The 20,713-nt window shown below is 27.8% G+C and overlaps 1 protein-coding gene across 4 annotated transcripts; it reads left to right on the forward strand.

Annotated features, from left to right (window-relative positions):
• Positions 1-249: 249 nt before the first annotated feature.
• On the forward strand, positions 250-19,216 carry LOC410174 (cyclin-T). 4 transcript variants are annotated; one of them, XM_006557556.3, is made up of 8 exons: positions 252-930; positions 2,792-3,002; positions 3,079-3,202; positions 3,406-3,451; positions 5,020-5,110; positions 5,208-5,405; positions 5,493-8,432; positions 18,649-19,216. In XM_006557556.3, the coding sequence occupies exons 1-8, from the start codon at positions 785-787 to the stop codon at positions 18,718-18,720; spliced, it is 3,828 nt and encodes a 1,275-aa protein (XP_006557619.1). In that variant the 5' UTR covers positions 252-784; the 3' UTR covers positions 18,721-19,216. The 4 variants fall into 4 exon arrangements, with proteins under 4 accessions (XP_393658.4, XP_006557619.1, XP_006557620.1 ...); XM_393658.7 differs by lacking the exon at positions 18,649-19,216 and having other exon boundaries at positions 250-930; positions 5,493-9,938; XM_006557557.3 differs by lacking the exons at positions 252-930; positions 2,792-3,002; positions 18,649-19,216 and adding an exon at positions 3,807-3,931 and having other exon boundaries at positions 5,493-9,938.
• Positions 19,217-20,713: the final 1,497 nt, after the last annotated feature.

Genomic DNA, 20,713 nt, shown 5'->3' on the forward strand with positions numbered 1-20,713 from the left:
TATTTCTGTATAGTAATTTATATTAATTAATTATCCTTGATATTTAATATATATCGCGTTTTAAATAATAATGAAATTGCGATCGACTTTAAATTTGTTAAAATTTTATTGAGATTAAGAAAATCTACTGACTTTACGTAAAAAGCGGTTTTTATAACAAATTATCAAAAATAAATTCATTAATGTAATGCACTTCGAAAAATTGATATTATTAATTTATTATGGTTATTATACGGAAAAAAAACTTATTTTGTAAAATATTAAACAAATATAATAAAAAACGTCCATAAAATAATTTTAACGGTATTGCAAAATTTCGTATTAACCTATAAATTACGACAATCTGTCATAAATATATATGTAAAAGTACTGAAGAATTTCTGAAGTTGGTTTTTCATCTACTGCATAATTCTAAAGCAGTGCCGTGAAGTTGGATACGTATCAAATAATTTAAAAAAAGAAGATACTATTTCCGGAATTCAAAATGGAACTTTTGCATAAAATGCAAAATACATAAAATAAACAAAAAGTAATTTATAGAAGAGACAATTAAATATCTATGAAGTAAAGTAGCAAGATTATAAAATTATTTATTTAATAATTAATATGTGATTATTTTACTGTGAAAAGTTCTATGGGTATGAATTTGGAGGGGAGTTTCCGGTTAGCGTAGTGACGTGAAGTTCTCAACGTGTTGCTGTTGTGCATGCCTTGTGTGCTCGCCGCCACCATCGCGACCGCCGTGAAGTGCGCATCGTTAGTACCGTGTTGTGTGTACATATAAATGGCGGCTGACGAAAAATGGTACTTTACGAAAGAACAGCTTACAAACACGCCGAGCAGAAGATGCGGCATCGACGCGGATAAGGAACTAAGCTACCGGCAGCAGGCAGCAAATTTCATTCAGGATATGGGACAGCGGCTTGTGGTGTATCCTTTTTAAAGTGCATGTTTAGTTGCGTGTTTCTCAACCTCCCTTACCCCCTATCCCCATAATCATTTTCTTTTCATTTTTCTCCTATTCATTTAAATTATTTTAAATGAATACATATAATCATGTGATTATATTCTCTTCATACTGATCTTTTAATATTTCATATTTCGAAAGGAACATAAAATTTATAACGTGTTGTAAACATGAGTGACGTGCAAAAGAAGAGGTCACGCGTCATGATTACGATTCTCCATATTGAACTTCTTATTGTTAGTTTTAATATACAATGAATTTCGGAATTTTTGTGCTATTCAATATTTTTATATTGATCATAAAATAATATGAATGAACTAAAATGACCATCAGAATTTTTTGATGAAGAAGGAGAACAAAGAATAGGGTCATGAAAAGAGCATTGTTTGCTAAGCTAAATTTGACAGTATTACCAACCAAAGCTACAATCTCTGCTTATAATTTTTATGCAAGTATATTTTATTTTTTATATCTTTTTTTATATCTTAATTTTTATATACATAAATATATACATATATATGTGTGTGTTATATGTAAGTAATGTTTATGATCAGATCAGAACTAACGCAAATTTGTCAATATTGAATTATCATATATTGCTAATATTTTTTTAGATTAATAAACATATAATGAATAGTATTTTAAAGTAAAGTATTTAATATATTGGATCATTGTTTAATTATAAAATTTATATTATTTTTTATATTAAACTTGTACTAATTACACTATGCAAATATATAATAATATTTTTTATTTCAGAAATATATTATAGAATATTTTTACAAATATAATATATAGAAAACTTTTATATTTTCTATAATATTTTTATGTTTCAGATATATATTTGAAAGTTATAAATGTCTTAATTATCTTTCCAGTTGTGAGAACTTCAACATAGTCTTCAATTTTATTTTAAATTAAAAATTTATAAATATGAGAGATTAATGAAATAATAATTTTAAAAATAATTATATTAGTAAACTATTTTTATATTGTATATAATATTTATATTACATAAAATACATAATATATAGTGTAATATTTATTTTTGTATTCTAAGTTTTTTTGTACTATAACTTAGTTTGAATTCTTAATTGATATATTCTTCTTTTAATAGAATAATAAATACTATAAGATATGAAAATTAATAATATAATAAAAACCATAAATGAAGATCATGATATAAATAAAGTATCAAATCAAATTTAGAAGTTGATGTTTTAAAATTATGACTTTCTTATTAAGTTTTTCATATTAATGTAATAAGCAAATTAAATAAAATTTTTTACATATAATCTATTGTAGCCTCTATTTTTTAATCTTACCATTTAATTTAATTATTTAAAAGGAAATCATTAAATTATGTTGTAATCATTTTTATTGTTTTAATAATATTTATTTAAATTAATTGTAATATTAAAATTAAAATATTGCATAGTAGATAATTATATAAATTTATGTATAGTATTAATCATACATATATATATGATTAATACTCCAATGAAAAATATTTAAAATAATACATACATATTATTTTCATTATTCTATTTATTTACATATTATAATATTAAATAATTTAAAGTTTTTTAATTATGTGAAATAATTATATAACTATATTGAAATATAATTGAGGAAATGCATTAAGAAAAAATGATAATTCTTAAAATAAATCTATATTGAATAGCACAAAAATTTTTAAATTTTTATAATTAAAAGAAATAATCATAAACCATATAATAAACCATAATCTATTATTATTATGCAATTAATAATATATTAAATATAATGTTTTATTAAATATATTTTCCTTAATTAGATAAATAGGTCACAATTATGTATCAACACAGCAATAGTATATATGCACAGGTTTTACGTATTCCACTCGCTGTCACATTTCCACAGGAATGCAATTGCAGCAGCAGCATTATTTTTGGCAGCAAAAGTCGAAGAACAACCACGCAAGTTAGAACATGTTATCAAAACAGCTCACATGTGTCTCCACAGAGATCAGCCCTCACCTGATGTCAGATCTGAGGTAAATATAAGAAATTAAATTTAATTAACATATTTATAATAAATATGTAAGTATTAACTATTTATTTTATTTATAGCAATATCTTGAGCAAGCTCAAGACTTGGTTTTCAATGAAAATGTTCTACTGCAAACATTGGGGTTTGATGTCGCCATTGATCATCCCCACACACATGTTGTTAGATGTTGTCAACTGGTTAAAGGTAAGATTATGTTTAAATTATGTTCAGAAATTTATATAATATTATTTTTTTTTTTAGATTTTAGTTTTTTATATTTTATGTGAAAATTTTATTATAATAGTAAGTTTAAATAATTCAATAAATTATTACATTACTAATAATTATTAGATCTTCAAATATAATTAATAAAAACTTTCATTCAGTTATTTTAACTCTTTTTACAGCGAGCAAGGACTTAGCCCAGACTTCATACTTCATGGCATCTAACAGGTGGCTACACATTATTTCCTAGTATCTCTTACTCTTAGCAGTCTTCTGGTCAAATAGATGCCAGCTGGAGCATATTTCCAAACTAAGACTGTCAGGCAATAGCCACTGGCGCAACATTCTGACCTATTTTCTTTTTAGAAAGCAAAGTAAACGTGAAATAAAATTACATTTATTAATATTTATTATATTTTTTATAAATACAAAAATATGTCAATAGACATTCTTTGGTTCAAAAAAAGTAAATTTAATTATTAATTTTAAAGTATGAATATAAAATAAAAATTTAGTATACAAAAGTTTACTTTGATTTCATATTTTATTCTAAATTCTAATGCGAATGTTTAAATGTCAACAGTAACTTTTGGGGAGGAATGTTGCGTTGCAGTCGCGGTAATGTCTGATTCTAAAGAGAACGTATGCCAAAGCGAAACGAAGTTTATTTCGTAAACTAAGTTCACGATGAGGATTGCTTAATTGAAGGTAAATGAAATATTCTTAAGGACTGATCGTTTTCTCTTACATTACGGTATATTGTCCAATTTTTATTTTTATATTTATATACACTTATTTTTAAGCTGTAGATGCACAAAACAAATTAAGAATGAATGAAATGAATGTGAAAATAGTGTAATGATGAATGAATGTCCAAAAACATTTAACAATACAAAAAAGGATAAATAACCATACTATTAGAATATATTTTATATTAGTAATCCATTATGGTATGGTATGCAGTCTAATTATAATTTGTTTAAATATTATTATTCGAATAATATTTAAATAGATCATAATTGCGACTAAAGTATTAGTGTAGATTAAGCCCTAATTTATCTCTGTTGTTACAAAAAATTGAAATTATTTTCTTTTTTTTTTGACATTTTTATATATTACATAATATTATATCATATTTAATATATATATATTTTTTATCAAGAAATAATTTTTAATGAAAATACATTAAATTTATAAATTTTTATATTTATTTTAAATATATTTTCTGTTTAAGAAAAATTTAATAACTTGAAAATTTATTTCAATATTGAATATTTTATATACAATTTAATATTAACTAAAATATTCTACTGAATTAAAATAATTTTTATCATTATGAATTATGAGATTATATTAGAGGAAACTTTGATAAATTTGTTACGATATAACAGAATGTCTTAGGGCTTACATTTATATTATCACTTAGAAAAATATTGCATAAATATTTTTTTAGATAATAATATCTATATAGAAATTTTTGTATAGCTCATCAAGCATTTGGATATATTGAAAGTATTACATTCAAATATACTCTTTTTTAACTGTTTTGGAAACGTACTCTTTGGAATTGAATTCCGTTTACGAAAGTTATAATTGGAAATATTGTTAATTATTTTCAATAATTCGTAAGAAATTCGTTCTGATTTTATTCTGATATTACCCATGTTTAATGGAACTAGTACATTGTTTTTATAGTACAGTTCTTTTTATACCCTGGGTTATATTTCATCAAAAAATATCAATTAAGATATATTGTTGTTCTCATGTTGATTTATAGAAAAATTTTTCCTTTTCAGTTTACACTTGACGACCATGTGTCTGCAATATAAACCAACAGTAGTCGCCTGTTTTTGTATTCATCTTGCATGTAAATGGTCTAATTGGGAGGTATATATCATTATATATTAATAAAACAGTATTTTAATTCCATTTTTTCCACGAAAAGTATTTGATTAATTTCAATATTATGATTATTTGTTTATAGATACCACAAAGTACTGAAGGGAAACATTGGTTCTGGTACGTCGACAGAACTGTGACATCGGAACTTTTACAAGAACTTACAGCCGAATTTCTTCATATATTTGATAAATGTCCATCAAGATTAAAAAGAAAAATAATGAGCATATCTGCAAATCAAAGTCCAAGCATTAATCATCCTAGTTTACCAAATTCACCCTTTGTAAGTTTATTATATCATATTAAATTTTATTACAACAATTATCAATTCATATTAAAATTAATATAAATTTTATTTAATATTTTATAGGATGCGGAACCTCGCAAGGTACAGTCTCCTGCGACGACGGTCGATGGTGGACCCACATTTCATACAAATCGACCTCATCAAACGGAGAAACAAGAAGAAAAGAAGCAAAATGCTCCTGTTCCTGCGAGACCTCCTGTAGATTATCGGGAATATCGAGAAAAGAAAGAACGTGAACGTTTGGAAAGAGAGAAAGCATCAGCTCCAGTAACAGTTGCGCAAAGTCATGTGTCAGATATTAATAAGCATCATTCACATCACCATAAACCTGTATCTAGTACAAATGTGCTAAATAAACATCCATTGCCTCTTGGACAGAAAACACTTCATCATAATCATCATCATAGACCAGATATAAAAGTTGGACAACCAGTACCTCAGAGGCACTCGTGTACTCAAGCTAGAGAACCAAGACGCGATCCTAATAGACAAAGGTTGCAAAGAGAGTACAATTCAAATACTGGTACAAGTAGCAGTAGTAGTAGTAGTAGTAGTACTCTCCATTCTCACAGTCATGCTGTACCGAAGGAACCAACTTTGGATAATTCTTTGAACGATTCTACTCATAGATCAGATATTGGAACATTACAAGAGCCAACATCTCATGGAAATATACAAGAAAAACTTAGTAATAATAATCATAGTGTACACAGATTAAGTGGTGTAGAGAATAAACATCAAGGTCATGACAAGAGAATGTATGATCCAAGGCATAAACTTGTAGAACACAGAAAAGATTGTGAACAAAAACCATATAAATATCCAGATCCAACAAGAATCGATCGACAAAGAAAATCTGATTCATTGGAACAGAGATGTGAGGAAGTTAGAAAACTTATTGAGAAACCATTACCTCCACCAAAACCATCGATTGATGTAACTTATACTTCAAATACACAGAAGCCATCACACCATACAAAATATAATCAATCAGATAAATTACAGACTAGTACAAGTTCAATTACTGATGTGAAATTGAGTACTAGCCAAAGTTCATTTTCGCAAGAAAAATCTCCGAGTAGCTCGGTTTCAACTTCATTACTTACTCAGAAACCGTTAACTTCGAAGACAGTATCCAGTCAACATACTGCTCATGGTGTATCTCAGATATTAAAGGATACAATTAAAAATAGTAATAATTCACAATCATCAAGTTTAACATCTTTAAATAATCTTGACGATCCAAAAACTGAAAAGCGACCGCGACATGATGATATAGATAAAGGTTCGTCCGATATTCAACAGAATGTGTTACAAACTCCTCCTAGTAAACCGAAATCATTATTCAGTCCAGAAAAAGTACCAACGCCTCGAGAATCTCATTCACAGAGGCCTAAAACTAAACAAAAGACGCCACTTTCGGCTGCAAAAGTTCCTAAACAAGAACGTGTACCAGATACATCGATAGGCTTTAATATAGTATCACCTTTTGCAAGTCCACCAGGTTTACAACAAGAAACACAAACAATTAAACGATCGGTTAGCGATGTATCCACAACGTCCCACAAACGGCATCGTACAGGTAGCACTAGTGAAAGTGGACAGCAAGTGAAAGTGAAAATGGATGATACATCCAGTTTTGAAGCTGCTAAAATGCTTGGTAGAGTACCAGAATTGATACAACCTATTAGAGACAATCCATCGGCGAATGGCAGAGCTACGCAAATTGCAAACGATATGAAACCACCAGAACTCATTAAACCATTTGATTCTGAACCAACAATATCACGATTTGGCACTATACCTACACATCAACAACTTTCTTCGAATCAGCAAGGTTTGACAAATGGATTAGATATTAATAATATAGTAAAGCAAGAACCTCAAGAATTCCAAATTAAAAAGGAATCTTATAAGACAGATATGTCGATAAAAGCTGAACATTCTCAAATTAAAAGCGAATATTTGTCACCAATGAAATCTGCTCAAAGTATAAGTGCTCTGCTTCAAGAACCTTTACCAACTATGCCATCGTTATTGCAACCATTCAATCAAATACCATCACAACAAGTTCATCAAGAACAGTTTCAACAACAATTGCAACAACAACAGCAGCAACAGCAACAACAGCAGCAGCAGCAGCAGCTTCAACAACAACAAACATCACAACCACAACATCAGCCACCTGTATCTCATTCGATGATGCTTACGCAACAAGAATCTGCTCAAAATCAGTGTTTGCCTTTATCATCGGTCAGCGAACCTGTGGTAGCTTCAACTGTTGATATAAGTGCTATCTCTGGCCCTGTACAAACTACTACAGAATCCATTCTTTCTGTCCCAACATCGACAACTATAACAGTCGCACCTCCTGCAGAAGAAAAGAAATCGGAACACCACAAAAGTGAAAAGAAAAAGAAAAAAGAGAAACATAAACATAAAGACAAAGAAAAGAGCAAAGAGAAGCATAAACACAAACATAAAGACAAAGATAAAGAGAAACATCGGGATAAAGATAAAGAGAAAGGAGAAGAGGCTGTACCTGCGGTACCTATAAAAATTACAATTCCTAAAGATAAATTAAATCTAAGTACTGAATCGACAGGAAGCTCTGCTGGAAGTACAGTGCCAACTGATAAGAATAAATCTCCTCAAAACACAAGTATCAAGATTATTATTCCTAAGGAACGACTGAAAGGTACCGACAGTGTGTCGAGTTCGCCGGCCCATTCTGTCGTTCAGGCTCCGTTAAAAATCAAAATTCGTACGGATGGGATCTCGAGAAGTTCCGGTGCACCCTCGACGACAAGCAGTTCAAGTACCATCGTTCCTGCAGAGTTCGCCAATGAGAATCGAAAACGCGATCGTTCTGAAATGAAGGAGAGCCCAACTAGTGTTCCACCAGCAAAGAAGCAATCGCAGGTCTCTTCGGCGGGTTACGGACAGCATCGACCGGGCGAGCGGCAGAACGGCAGACATTATAGTTCAGGCAGCAATAACAAGGTACGTGGAGGCGGTAGAGGCGGCCGCCAGTATATCGGGCGTGGTCCACCACCAGCAGGATCGGCGGGCCATTACAGTGCTCCCGGCCAGCGCGACGGCTACTATCAGCAAGAAACCTACAATAGTAACAATGCCCGTAACCCACACCATCCCCATCCATCCTCAGCTCGTGGTGATCCAGGCTACTCAAGGGCTGGCCATGTAAATCAATCGCAGCCAGATTCTTATTTCTTTGCTAATTATCCGCCACCCTCAATATTCAATCCTGCCGGATACATTTACGATCCTGTCATGTATTACTCGCAATATCAGCAACAATACCCAATGTATCCGGCGGGTAACGTTATCATGACACCAGATGGTGCCATTGATACGTCCGTACCACCACCATCGTTACCACCGAACATACGACACAATCAGAGCATGATCCCAGTTCCGTCTGCTCGGCAGGAACCCAAGACACCACCGCCATTGCCGAGCGGACCACCTCCTAGTTCCTCACCACCACCACCTCCTCCACCGGAATAACGTTCGTACGGAAATCCTGTCTTGTAGTGGACTTCAAAGGTAGTTTCCAAATTAGAATAATACAGCCACTTCTTGCTTCATTGTCGTTTTATCCGGCAATTGTCTTCTTTCTCTCATTCCTGTTTTATGTTAGCTAATATTTTACACAGATATTATGTGTAACTGTGCAATATTTCATTTTTATATATGAATTCTATATGTTAGAATTCAAAATTGGATATTTAACACAAATATTGTGTAGAATCAAAGTCGGTACTTACCTTTAAAATATGTATGATACCGGTTTTAATTCAGGTAATTAAAAATCTACAAATTACAGAAAGAAATTATATCAATTCATATATAGGATATATATAAAATTTTTATAATTACTTGTTAAGGTATAGAATTTGTATCATTATAAGAAGAAAATCCGATCTGCAATGTTAACATAATATAAAATTGATGATTTTATATTTAAATGTATTTGCATACATTGAGTTTAAATATCATTATATTTGTAAATATCTTTTTGAAAGGTATTAGATTAATCCTTCAATAGATTATTAAATATTACAATAATGGAACAATTTTTTGGGAAGAAGCAAATAATAGGATGTAAAACGAGAAGAGGAAGTGGCTGTAAATTCCCATAGAATCAATCTTTATTCTTAAAAAAATACACTTTCACCTTGCCTCTATCCTCTCTTCTTCTCCCTTCCAGTTTGTGAATGGTAGAAGTAGCAGCATGACATCGTACGATCTCTATTCCCCTAGTGTTACAAATTATCGATCTTTCCACCTTTGTACCTGTAGCGCATCTCCTTAGAGTAGTTAATGAGTGTGAGCCTTCGTTCAAGAATAAAAAAGAAAAAAAATAATATTGCGAGCTATTCGCGATTTTGGAAAGATCAAGTAACTGCATCAGGAAGATGATGAAGTCGCGAAATGACATGCTATATATAGGAAGAAAACGAAAAAAAAAAAAAAAAAAAAAAATAGATTTTTATCTTAAAAACATCAGAGAAGTTTTTGGGTTATATCATTCTTTGTCAAGTGAATTGAGAATTCGATTATATACTTCGTGAGATATTTTTCAAGGTAGGTCCTTGAATTTCACGACAACCATTTTTTTTATTTTAATCTATACTTCAATTCAATTAATTCTATAATATAAAAAAAAAAAAAATATAATTTTCAAGAATATTTACTAATTTTCTTCGAGGTAACATTTTCTTTTTGTTTTTTTTCTTTTTTTAATTTTTTATTCAAAAAAAAAAAAAAAAGATGGGAACAAGAAAAATAAAGAAAAAAAGTTGTCGTGAAGATAAATGCACGAAACACTGCCAGAGAATGAAAAGGTAATTATATTTTGCGCTTATGGTCAAACGTCGATAGATTTTAATTAACGAATGCTCAATGTTAAAGAATCGAGAAAAAGTAGTCTTTCTTAATTTTATTTCTTCTTTTTTTCCTTTATGTATCATGGTAACGATAATCAAAGAGTAAATATCTTTGCAAAACTACTTTAAATAAAACTCGTCTTAGTAGTTAGAAAAATATTCCTTTGCTGGCAAAGGGTTTCGGAGAAAGGGTGGTGTGCACAGTGTTGCGTTTACGAAATTAAATCGTTGATTTCGGATATGTAAGGTGTGTATAGAAACTAATGAGACTAAAAATATTTGCTACTTACTGATAAATTAATCTTATCTCTTTCAAAACAATTATTGATGTTATCATTGATTTCCTGGAAAAATCTTCTTTGGAATTCGTTTTGGTTCATTGATCACAACCAAATGATTAATATTATACTGATAAGAGATTGATAATTGGAAAAAAATCGATTCAAATCAAAGTAAACAGAATATAAAAAAAACAGCAATTTTTTTTTTTTTTTATGAAACTCATTCATAAGAAGCACATTATCCTAATAATGCTCTGATTTAAATTTAGCAATTTTAATTGAATATTTTCTTTTTAATTTTTCAATTTTTCAACGACAATATTTGATTTACTTTCTATCTATTTGATATTCTTCGCAATTTTTATGAATAATATCCTTAAAATTGAAAAAAATAAAAGAACATAGATTTTATTTTCAATTCGTTCATTTTTATTTTTCTTAAGTATGGTGGTGAGTTGCTTGTGTGTTCCATTTTGACGTTTTATTTTTGAATTATATTCAAAAATTCATGTTTCATCACTTGTTACTTTGAATTATCTTCTATATATTGAAGAAGATCAAAGTACATAAACTCTTGGATTTCTTTTGTTTTTTAAATAAAATTTTTTTAAATAAAATTATTTGCGTCAAATTTTCGCATGTTCAAAGTGTGCATTAAACAGTGTGATGATATGAATTTATTTCATTCCCGATCATTTTAACATTATCATTAATTCTTAAATGATTACATATGATGAGAATCATAAATTCATTTCATATTTATCCAGAATAAATTTTGTTTTTTAAAGTTTTATTTAGAACGTTCTAATCATATAAATATCATAAAAAATTTGTGCTTGCAATTTAAGCATTGCTTGATATTTCTTTAATTTTCATAACATTTTCATTCCTATCCTATAATTATAATAATTAGCTCTATCAAGTTATTGATACTGAAATAAAATAAGAGATATATATGTTATTCATATTTTATACAATATATTATAGATTTGCATGGAATTAGTCTCGTTATTTTTTAGACACATCTTATATAAACGGTTAGAACAACTTACAACAAAGTTACTTAAGGGAATAAAATTAAGTAAAATAAAGATAAAAAATAAATAAAAAAAAATAATAATTGAAAAGAAAAAAGAATTAATGTATATTATATGCAGTGAAAGTGATGAGAGTGCTCAGAAAATATAAATGTATTATTAATACGAATTTGAAGATGTACGTATATATATTTGTAAAGATACATATAATTTTGTTTAAACTAACACATTGTATCAAATTGTCATTGTTTTTTATATGCGAATGGAATAATATTAACAAAATAATTTCCGACTAACCCTTTGCAGTCCGATTTATCTGTTTGCTGCTTCGTGTCAGTCAATCGAAGTTAATTTTTAAGCTAATATTATGCTTTTCTTTACTGTACACTTTCCCTTCTTATTCTTGATACTATTTCCTTCTTAATCTTAGCACCGAAACCGCCATCCAATGTAACGTTTGCATATATATATATATATTTCTTTAATTAAATCTAAAGAAATTTAGAGTACAATGCTTAATGTATCAATATTATAGCATATTTAGATTATCTTAGGATTCACAAAAGGAACGCAAAGGGTTATTATATTCTTCTGCGTGAAATAGGAAGTTGCATTGATGAATGAACGATATAAATTTGAACAACAATGAAGAATGTTGAATACGACCGCTCAAAAAAAAAAAAAAATGCAACTTCCGATATGACTGTCTTTAGGTTTCGAGACATTCTATTTCTACGTAATTTTTCTTGAATGATACCGATACGTTTGTACGGCCATTTGTTAAAGTACAGATTGTTAAACAATGATTGCGGAATATAATTATGATTAGATGCTTTTCACGTGAAGTGAAATAATTGATAGACTTCATAGAATTTGCTCTTATTATTAGTATACGACGACGACTATATATATATATATATATATTTGTTAATATCGCGTTATTCATTTTCTCTCGTATCCGAATTAGAAAATATTATCATCAAAATTTAAACAAATATTCATAATTGATCATTTTTGAATTATATGTTATAATTTTACATTGATGATGCTGTGTGATTTAACATATTTATATTGCTGATGATGCATTGCACATTTAGGATACAATTTCATTATTGGAAAGATTGGTTATTAAAAAAATTTGCTTGTTTTTTTTTGATTTATTAATAGGAGAAAAATTTAATTTCTTTGTATAATAATTTATTATTATTTTTTTTTTAATTTATTTATTCAGAAATTTTCTGTTTTTAAATACAACGTGATATTTCTATTCCATTCTATTCTAGAATTTAAGATAAATCTAATTAAAATTAATTAAAATCCATGTGATAATGAATTTTTGACTAAAAATTCATGTAATTAGTAGATTAAAAGAAATTGAAATTATTTCCATGTGTAATAATAAGAAATTCTATTATTTTACATTTTCTTAATATAAATTTTTTTTAATAATCTTCTGCTACATTTCAAGTAATTTTATTATAGTTTCTTTGGAGTTCATTGTATTTATGTCATCAATATAAATATATTGAAAAAAACACAAAATAAAATATTTGCCAATCCAATATTGAATGTTATACAAAAATTAATGATATAACATTATTGCAATCTTATCATGTCGATTAAATATTATTTGATATGTTTACAATTAATCAAAAATGTATCCATCTATATTAAATATTCTTTTTATACAAAATTTTACATATCTCTTTCTATAGAAGATAGAAAACAATTCAAAATTTATTTCTCACTAAAATATATTTATTATTTTATTTTACTGTGATATTTTAAGTTTCAAAATAAAATAGGTTATAGAAATTATATTTTGAAACTAAGTAGAAATATGATTCTGTATATTAACTATTTATTTTTAATTACAAAGATTGCAAGTTTGTGTATTATATCATTAGAAATATAAATTTCTCTCAAATTATTCAGCATCATTAACGAAAAATTGCGTACATTACTCGTCTACATCAGAATCTCAACATTAGAATTACCAAAAATATTAGACTTTTTGTTTTTATATTGTAAAATATTTTTGGAGAATCAATTTTAGAACTTAAAACAAACATAGAAATATATATAAATGTCGGTTGAGAATTATTTTCCAAGTTACAATTTAAATTTAAGATAGAATAAAATCTATTTTCATCACCCAGTCGCTCTATTTCCAGCTCTTTTTTTTATAATTCTTTATAATTTAATAAATAGATACACGAATAGATTTTTTTTAATCGACATTTTTATAATTGTTTTGACTTCTAAAATCGATTCTCCAAAGGTGTCTTACAAATTAATACTTTATATTTATATAAAAATACTTTTAATTAAAAAAAGGAATATGTTTCATATAAAAAAAAAAAAAAAAAAGAAAAAGAAGAAACCTTTTTTTTATAGTATTAAAAAATTTGGAATTAACAAATTTTTTAATCAGGATGTCAATATAATATATTTATGTAATATAATCTATATAATAATATACATATATACATATATATATAATAGGTTGGTAATTCTAATGTTAAAAAAAATCAGAAGAACGATGTAACGACGTTTTTTCTTTTTTTTTTTTTTTTTAATTCTCCGTAGCTTGTTGTTAAGTTTGCATCGAATCGATGAGCATATCTTCAAGTTGCTCGTTCCTTTTAAAAGGCATTTCTGCGAACTTCAGATAGCTGTATGTACACGAATGTATAATATAGAGAAATTTTTTTACAAACTTTTATAGGATTAAAAATAGATTATGTGTCAAGGATTAACGAGATGGAAACACACGACAGATAAAGGATGCATAGCCTTTTAGTTTCTTACACTCTATATGATAAAGAGATGATCAGATTTCCACACGAAGCTCATTGAATCGGAGACAAGTAGTTTTTGTATTCGAAGTTTAAAAATATTATCGAAGTGAAATGGTCTATTATTCAAGGGATTACTTAAGAATTATATTTCCTATATCTATAGATTTTTATTTTTTACATTCTCTTGTACAATGCTTCGAGCTTTGATCACTGAGCGTCTTGTAAATGTATTTAGATTGTTTTTTTTATATTTATTTGGAGTAATCGTGGCGTAGTTTTTTCCTTTCTTTCTTTCTTTTTTTTTTTTTTTTTTTTTTTAAATTCTTCTGAATATTTCGCGTTTTTGACAATATATGTATATTGTACACATATAATATATATATATATATTATATGTGTATATATATGTGCAACAAAATAAAAATAATCGTTGATATAGAATGGATATTATCTCAGGAACGTGTTGAAAGAGAGCGAGAGAGATAGTGTGATTAATATATTGAAATGTATATATATATATATATTTATATATATATATATATATATATGTATATATGAAGAATGCGTTTATATTTACGTAAAATATATACACATACGCACGTATATGCACGCGTGTATCGTGATTTGCCATTGTGACGAATAAGAATTTATCGCGCTAGTGTGTAGCGCATCGATATATTGTTGTTATTGTTATAATTATTGTCACAATTAGTACCTAGTATTTTCAACTTAAATCATTACATGTGTACTGTGTGATTGCTATGATCGTTACCTCTTTTTTTTTAGGCTTCTCAGTGCAAAATTCTGTATCAAATTTTTTTGTTTCATTTTATATTGTTCTTTAGCGAGGGATAAAGAATTTTATTATTCTATAAATTAGAATAGAAAAAAGAAAAAAAGAAAAAAAGAAATATATGTATATCATCAAAATATCACGAAACTATTTCTCATGTGTCACTGATGGATTAAAAGAACGATGAATACACAATGTATAGAAATTTGCACAAGAGAGAAAAAAAAAAATGTTTTTCAAAGGCACGTGTATACTTTTAAAACTTTATCGTGGGCCTTTCGTAAAATTTGTTACGAAATATCGCGATTGATTGTTAAAACAGTATGAAACACCAAATTGTTCAGTCGATACGTAAAACAACACATAAATTGTTCGAAGCAACATATAACACATATGAAGTATAATTTAAAAAAAAAAAAAAAAAAAAGAGAAAAGAGAAAAAAGAAAAAAAAAGTAAGAAAAAAGAGAAAGAACATTCAGGAAGAATGTGTGCAAAAATTTGTATTTTATTATATGTATATATATATATATTAAACTGATTTATACTTTTTATTTTCAGAATTACATCTTTAATTAATTAATTAATTGTAGATGATATATAAATTTAAATGTCGAATTTAGTTTTAATCGACTACAATTGTACGAACAAAAAAATATATTTCTATTTTGATTATCTTGTATTATTATCTTATTTGAATCATTTAATGCTTTGTTCTTCCTGAATATATTTCAAGCAAACGGAAAGAACAAAAACCTCTTAGCTTTAGCTTTTAATCGAATCATAAATATAATCAAAACGATATTGTAAAAAAAAAAAAAATAAAAAAAAAAAAAAAAAAAAAAAAAAATAAAAATAAAGATTCAATGTAGGATTCACAGGATATATGTGTGATGTTAGTAAAACAAAAAAAAAAAAAAAAAAGAAAAAAAAAAAATTATTAAAATTGCGAGAAATCAGGATCGGCCTAGTTAAAATTGTTGCAATTGTACAAGTTGTATGGAGGACAAAATAATTGCTAAGGTAAATTATATAGGTTTTGTACTCTCCGATAGTGAGAAATTGAAAGAGAGTTATATATATATATATATATATATATTTAAATATATATATACATATACATATATAATTAAAATTAATAATAATAATTAATATGAGCCCACGTATGTGACCAGCGAATCGACATGAGTGATATGATGTTTACGAAACGTTCAACTATAGAAGAGGAACAAGATGTATAACATTGCGAACACTGCATCAATACTGTACACAATGTATCTACTATCACTTGTCGCGTACGTTTCCTGCACTTTTTTCTATATACGATAGACACCTGCGTCTTTACAAATGTGTGATGATAGAATTTTTTGAATGTTACTATAAATACGCTTAAAAAAAAAAAAAAAAAAAAAATTGGATATTTCGTATATTAAATACATATGATATTATCTTTTTTTGTAAAAATACGTTCATGTTCATTCGACATTTCTCATTATCTCTTTATATGCGATTTGAAGCGTACGAAGATAAACGAAAGGAAAGAAGATTATCACAAGAAGAACGTGGGTTATTCAAGAAACGGCATTGAAAACATTTTGGATCATCGGAACCATTGTTTTCGCGCAGAAAATTACGCAGGTGCTTATATATATACATATATACATATATAATATTATATATAATATTTTAATTTTATAGAGAGGATAATATTATATATAATTTTATAAAATATCATAGACTGTTATATATCCCGACACGTTGGCGGTTTATTACATATTATACGGCAGGAATCGTACGCGTCACGTGTTCGACCAAGAAAAGAACTTAATCAACGGAAATAAACGTTCTGTGGAAACGAAAAGTACCTTAGTGATTATTTTGTCTCTCTTTCTTAACACACCATATAAAATAATATATGTATGTATATATATACACACACGCACGCACGCACGCACACACATATACATAGACAAATATACGTGTATAAATGATGTGCATGTATATACGTACATATATTTTATATATTTGAATATATTTTAGATATAATATCGCACACCACATCTCGCCGCATCTTTTTTGTGTACTAACATTATATCACAGCTATCAGTATGTAATACGATTATTATCATGTGTAAAAGTTCTTCATTTATATGCCATCATACGTAAAAAGAATGGTTCTCAGTATATGAATGACGGCCAATTTCGAGAAAAAAAGAAAAAAAAAAAAAAAAAGAAAAGAAAAAAAAAAGAAAGAAAAAAGAAAAACATGTTATTTGATTTTTATCTCGCTTGGTGGAGGGTATCTATGATGTTTGCCTACATTATTATTGTCGAAACATCGATGCTATTGTTGTATCGTTATTTGTTACGAATGTATTGTGTGCGTGTATTTTGCATGAGCATGCGCGCAGTACCAATGCTTTTTGTGTTGTATGCATGTATTCAATTCTTTTTTTTTTTTCTTTTTTTTTTCTTTTTTTTTTTTTCCAAGAATTATGTTTTAATATCCATTTTATTTAAATCTTATTCGAAAAGTTCAAATTTCAATTTGAGAATTGGATGCAATTTATTAGTATTACCATGGCACATTTCTTGTTGTATTCGAATCATTCAATTTTACGTATTTGATCTTTATTTCATTTTTCGGAGTAAGCATTAGTATTTGTTTATTGTAATTGTTATCTTATATAATTGAAAAAGCTTTAACATCGTTCATGATTTTTATTTCACTTTTTTTTTTTTTTTTTTTTTATTATTTAATCGTTGGTCGATCATATTCACAAGAATTAGATTTCATCCATTTTTTTTTTTTATTCTCATTTGAGATTTTATTTTTCAAAATATCGATTGGAATATCAATATCATAGTTAATTTAATTTATAGTGTTATTCATTCACTTATTATTATATGGATACTTATTATACGTGTTTGAAACATGCATCGAGGAAATATGTTTTTGTTCTTTAATTTTTTAATTTATTCATTATTGGTAGAAGTAGAATTGCTAATGTATCTCGATAAGTAATCATTCGCACTTCACATTAATTTTTCTTCGTTGAATTTTCATAATAAACTATAGTACAAATAGCGCATTCCTCATTTGTTTATTCTACAACGAGGGAAGAAGAAAAGAAAAAAAAAAAATAAAAGAAAAGAATTTCAATGTCTAATTGATGAACATCGTTAATTGATGAAGTTGTTTTCTTAGGAATAATTGCCAAGAACAGAATTATGTTCTTCTAAAGGAAACTTCTAAAGAGGGATTTGTTTGCATTTAAACGAGAAACAACAAATATACCAATTATTTTGATTATATTAATTTTTTAAACTCTTTTCTTTTGTAATATTATAAAAAAAAAAAAAAAATCAAGCACCACATTTATGTTTGTATTTTCAGGAGAAACACACATCTAGCCATCACAAAAGTTCCAGCAAGTTGTCGCAATCTCAGCAATCTCACGCCTCGTAGTATCGGAACATCGGTAGAAGAGGATGTCGGTAAAAATCTCTTCAAGGAAGCCATCCGAAGCGACCAAGCGCAACAATTGATATCCGCCTAAAAGGAGGAATTCATCTTGTTTTGCTTCCTCGTCGTCTTCATTGAAACTGTGTTGAGACTCGAACATCTATGAAGCTTTCATCATTGCCCTCGTTTCTCACACTCGTCCCAAACGATCAAGAGGGAGATATCTTCGTAGCTGTTTTTTATGTAGCCCTCTAATTGAAAAGGGAGGGGACATTTCTTCGCGGCGATCGTTCGTACATGGCTGCCTCGAGGAACAGAACTTCGTGAAGATGCAGGCTTGGCGCCTTATAATATTTTAGCCAAAGTTTAACGTAAATCGATCAGCGATTTATGATTTTGACTAGAGAAAGAAAAAAGAAAAGAACGAAAAGAAGAAAAGAGAAAGGAAAATAATATTCTTACTCAGGTGAAATTAGGTATGCGGTAAGCTAAGAGAAAAGAAAATTTCACTTCATCCTTGGTCATTGGATTTTTTTTTTTTTTTTTTTTTTTTTTTTTTTTTTTTTTTTTTTTATATAAGTACATATATTACGAGATACGAGATGAATTCTTTTCTTCTTCATTGACGTGAAAATACTCGTAAGAATGCGTCTCGTATCGATATATAGCCCTCAGGATCAATTTCAAAGTTCTACTCGATATAAATGATATTTTGCATATCATGAAAGTATCTTGCAGGGAATCGATCCAAAAATCTTAATTTTAATAGGAATTTATGTGCACGTAGTACATAATAGATTATACATGAAACAATTTTTTTGTCGATAGAAAATTTCATTTTGAGATGAAATCAATTTCAATTTTCGATTATTTAAAATTTTTTCATTGTTTTGAGCAACAATTTTAGCTAAAAAGAAAAAAAGATAATTCCAAGAATTAAAATTTTTAGAAATTGATATTATCTCTTCAAAAAAGTTTTTCCAGCGACAAAAAATTTATTCCATATATAAGTGTTTTATCTACAAACAAACTTTCATTATAATTAGGATTTTTGAGTTAGATAAATTTCTCTGTAAAATAACGTTCGAATTTAAAAACTTTCGTGATATATTATTTGCAATATTATTAAATATTATTTGCTATAATTGTCATCGTTTTTTAAACGATTATTGTATAAATATTTATTTTATAAATTTACTATGTTATATGCATGGTAAAAAAAATAAGATTTTCGAATTTTGATATTTGTTTTCATTATAATGAAATATGTATCGAACTTTTGATTTCGTTTCGAGGGCTAATTTTTTTTTCGTCTTTCCACTTGTTCCTTTCCGTTGAACTGCCATTTTTTCTCCCCCTACGTATCAAAGAACATAATGCATTATCAAATTCACAAGTATTAAAATTGATCGTCGATCGATTCGTTAGACAGGGACGTGATTGAACAGATTTGAAAGATTGATGATGAACTGAACATAGAATATTTGTACGTATTTTAAGTGACAAGTTTTTCTTCGTTATTTAATAGAACAATGCTTTGAGCTGATGTTCTTATTCGATGAAGCTAAGGAATCTAATAATTTTACCGTTTAATTATATACATTTTCTCATTATCATCGTTTTAATAACAGATCATTTCATTCTTGTTACTTGTTCATGTAATGCATTTAACGAAGTTTCGTTTTATTATCATATCTCCATATTATTATTTCTTTTTGAATGAATTAAAATCATAAAAATTGATTCGTTTCGATGAAAATTTAGTACCATAGTTCCATAGTTGTTAATGATAATATAATTAGTATTTTTAATGGCCCACCTTATTTTCACTCTTTGAGAATAATTTCTTAAAGAATATATACCTTTCTACTAGATTCGAATGTCCCTAAGAAACGAATCGTTTGTGCGAAGCAATGAGCGTGCACACTGAAAGAAAAACTTGGTCCATGTCAAATAATATTTATTCGTGCCGTTTTGTTATGTACATAGCCGAAAA

Source organism: Apis mellifera, linkage group LG14 (assembly GCF_003254395.2).
Source record: "Apis mellifera strain DH4 linkage group LG14, Amel_HAv3.1, whole genome shotgun sequence".
Lineage (NCBI taxonomy): Eukaryota > Metazoa > Arthropoda > Insecta > Hymenoptera > Apidae > Apis > Apis mellifera.

Excerpts from the sequence above, each read along its gene's own strand:
- LOC410174 (XM_393658.7), top strand. The coding sequence starts at position 785 with ATGGCGGCTGACGAAAAATGGTACTTTACGAAAGAACAGCTTACAAAC. Across the intron at positions 3,203-3,405 it reads ATGTTGTCAACTGGTTAAAG|CGAGCAAGGACTTAGCCCAG; the intron begins GTAAGATTATGT and ends CTCTTTTTACAG. Across the intron at positions 3,452-5,019 it reads TACTTCATGGCATCTAACAG|TTTACACTTGACGACCATGT; the intron begins GTGGCTACACAT and ends TTTCCTTTTCAG.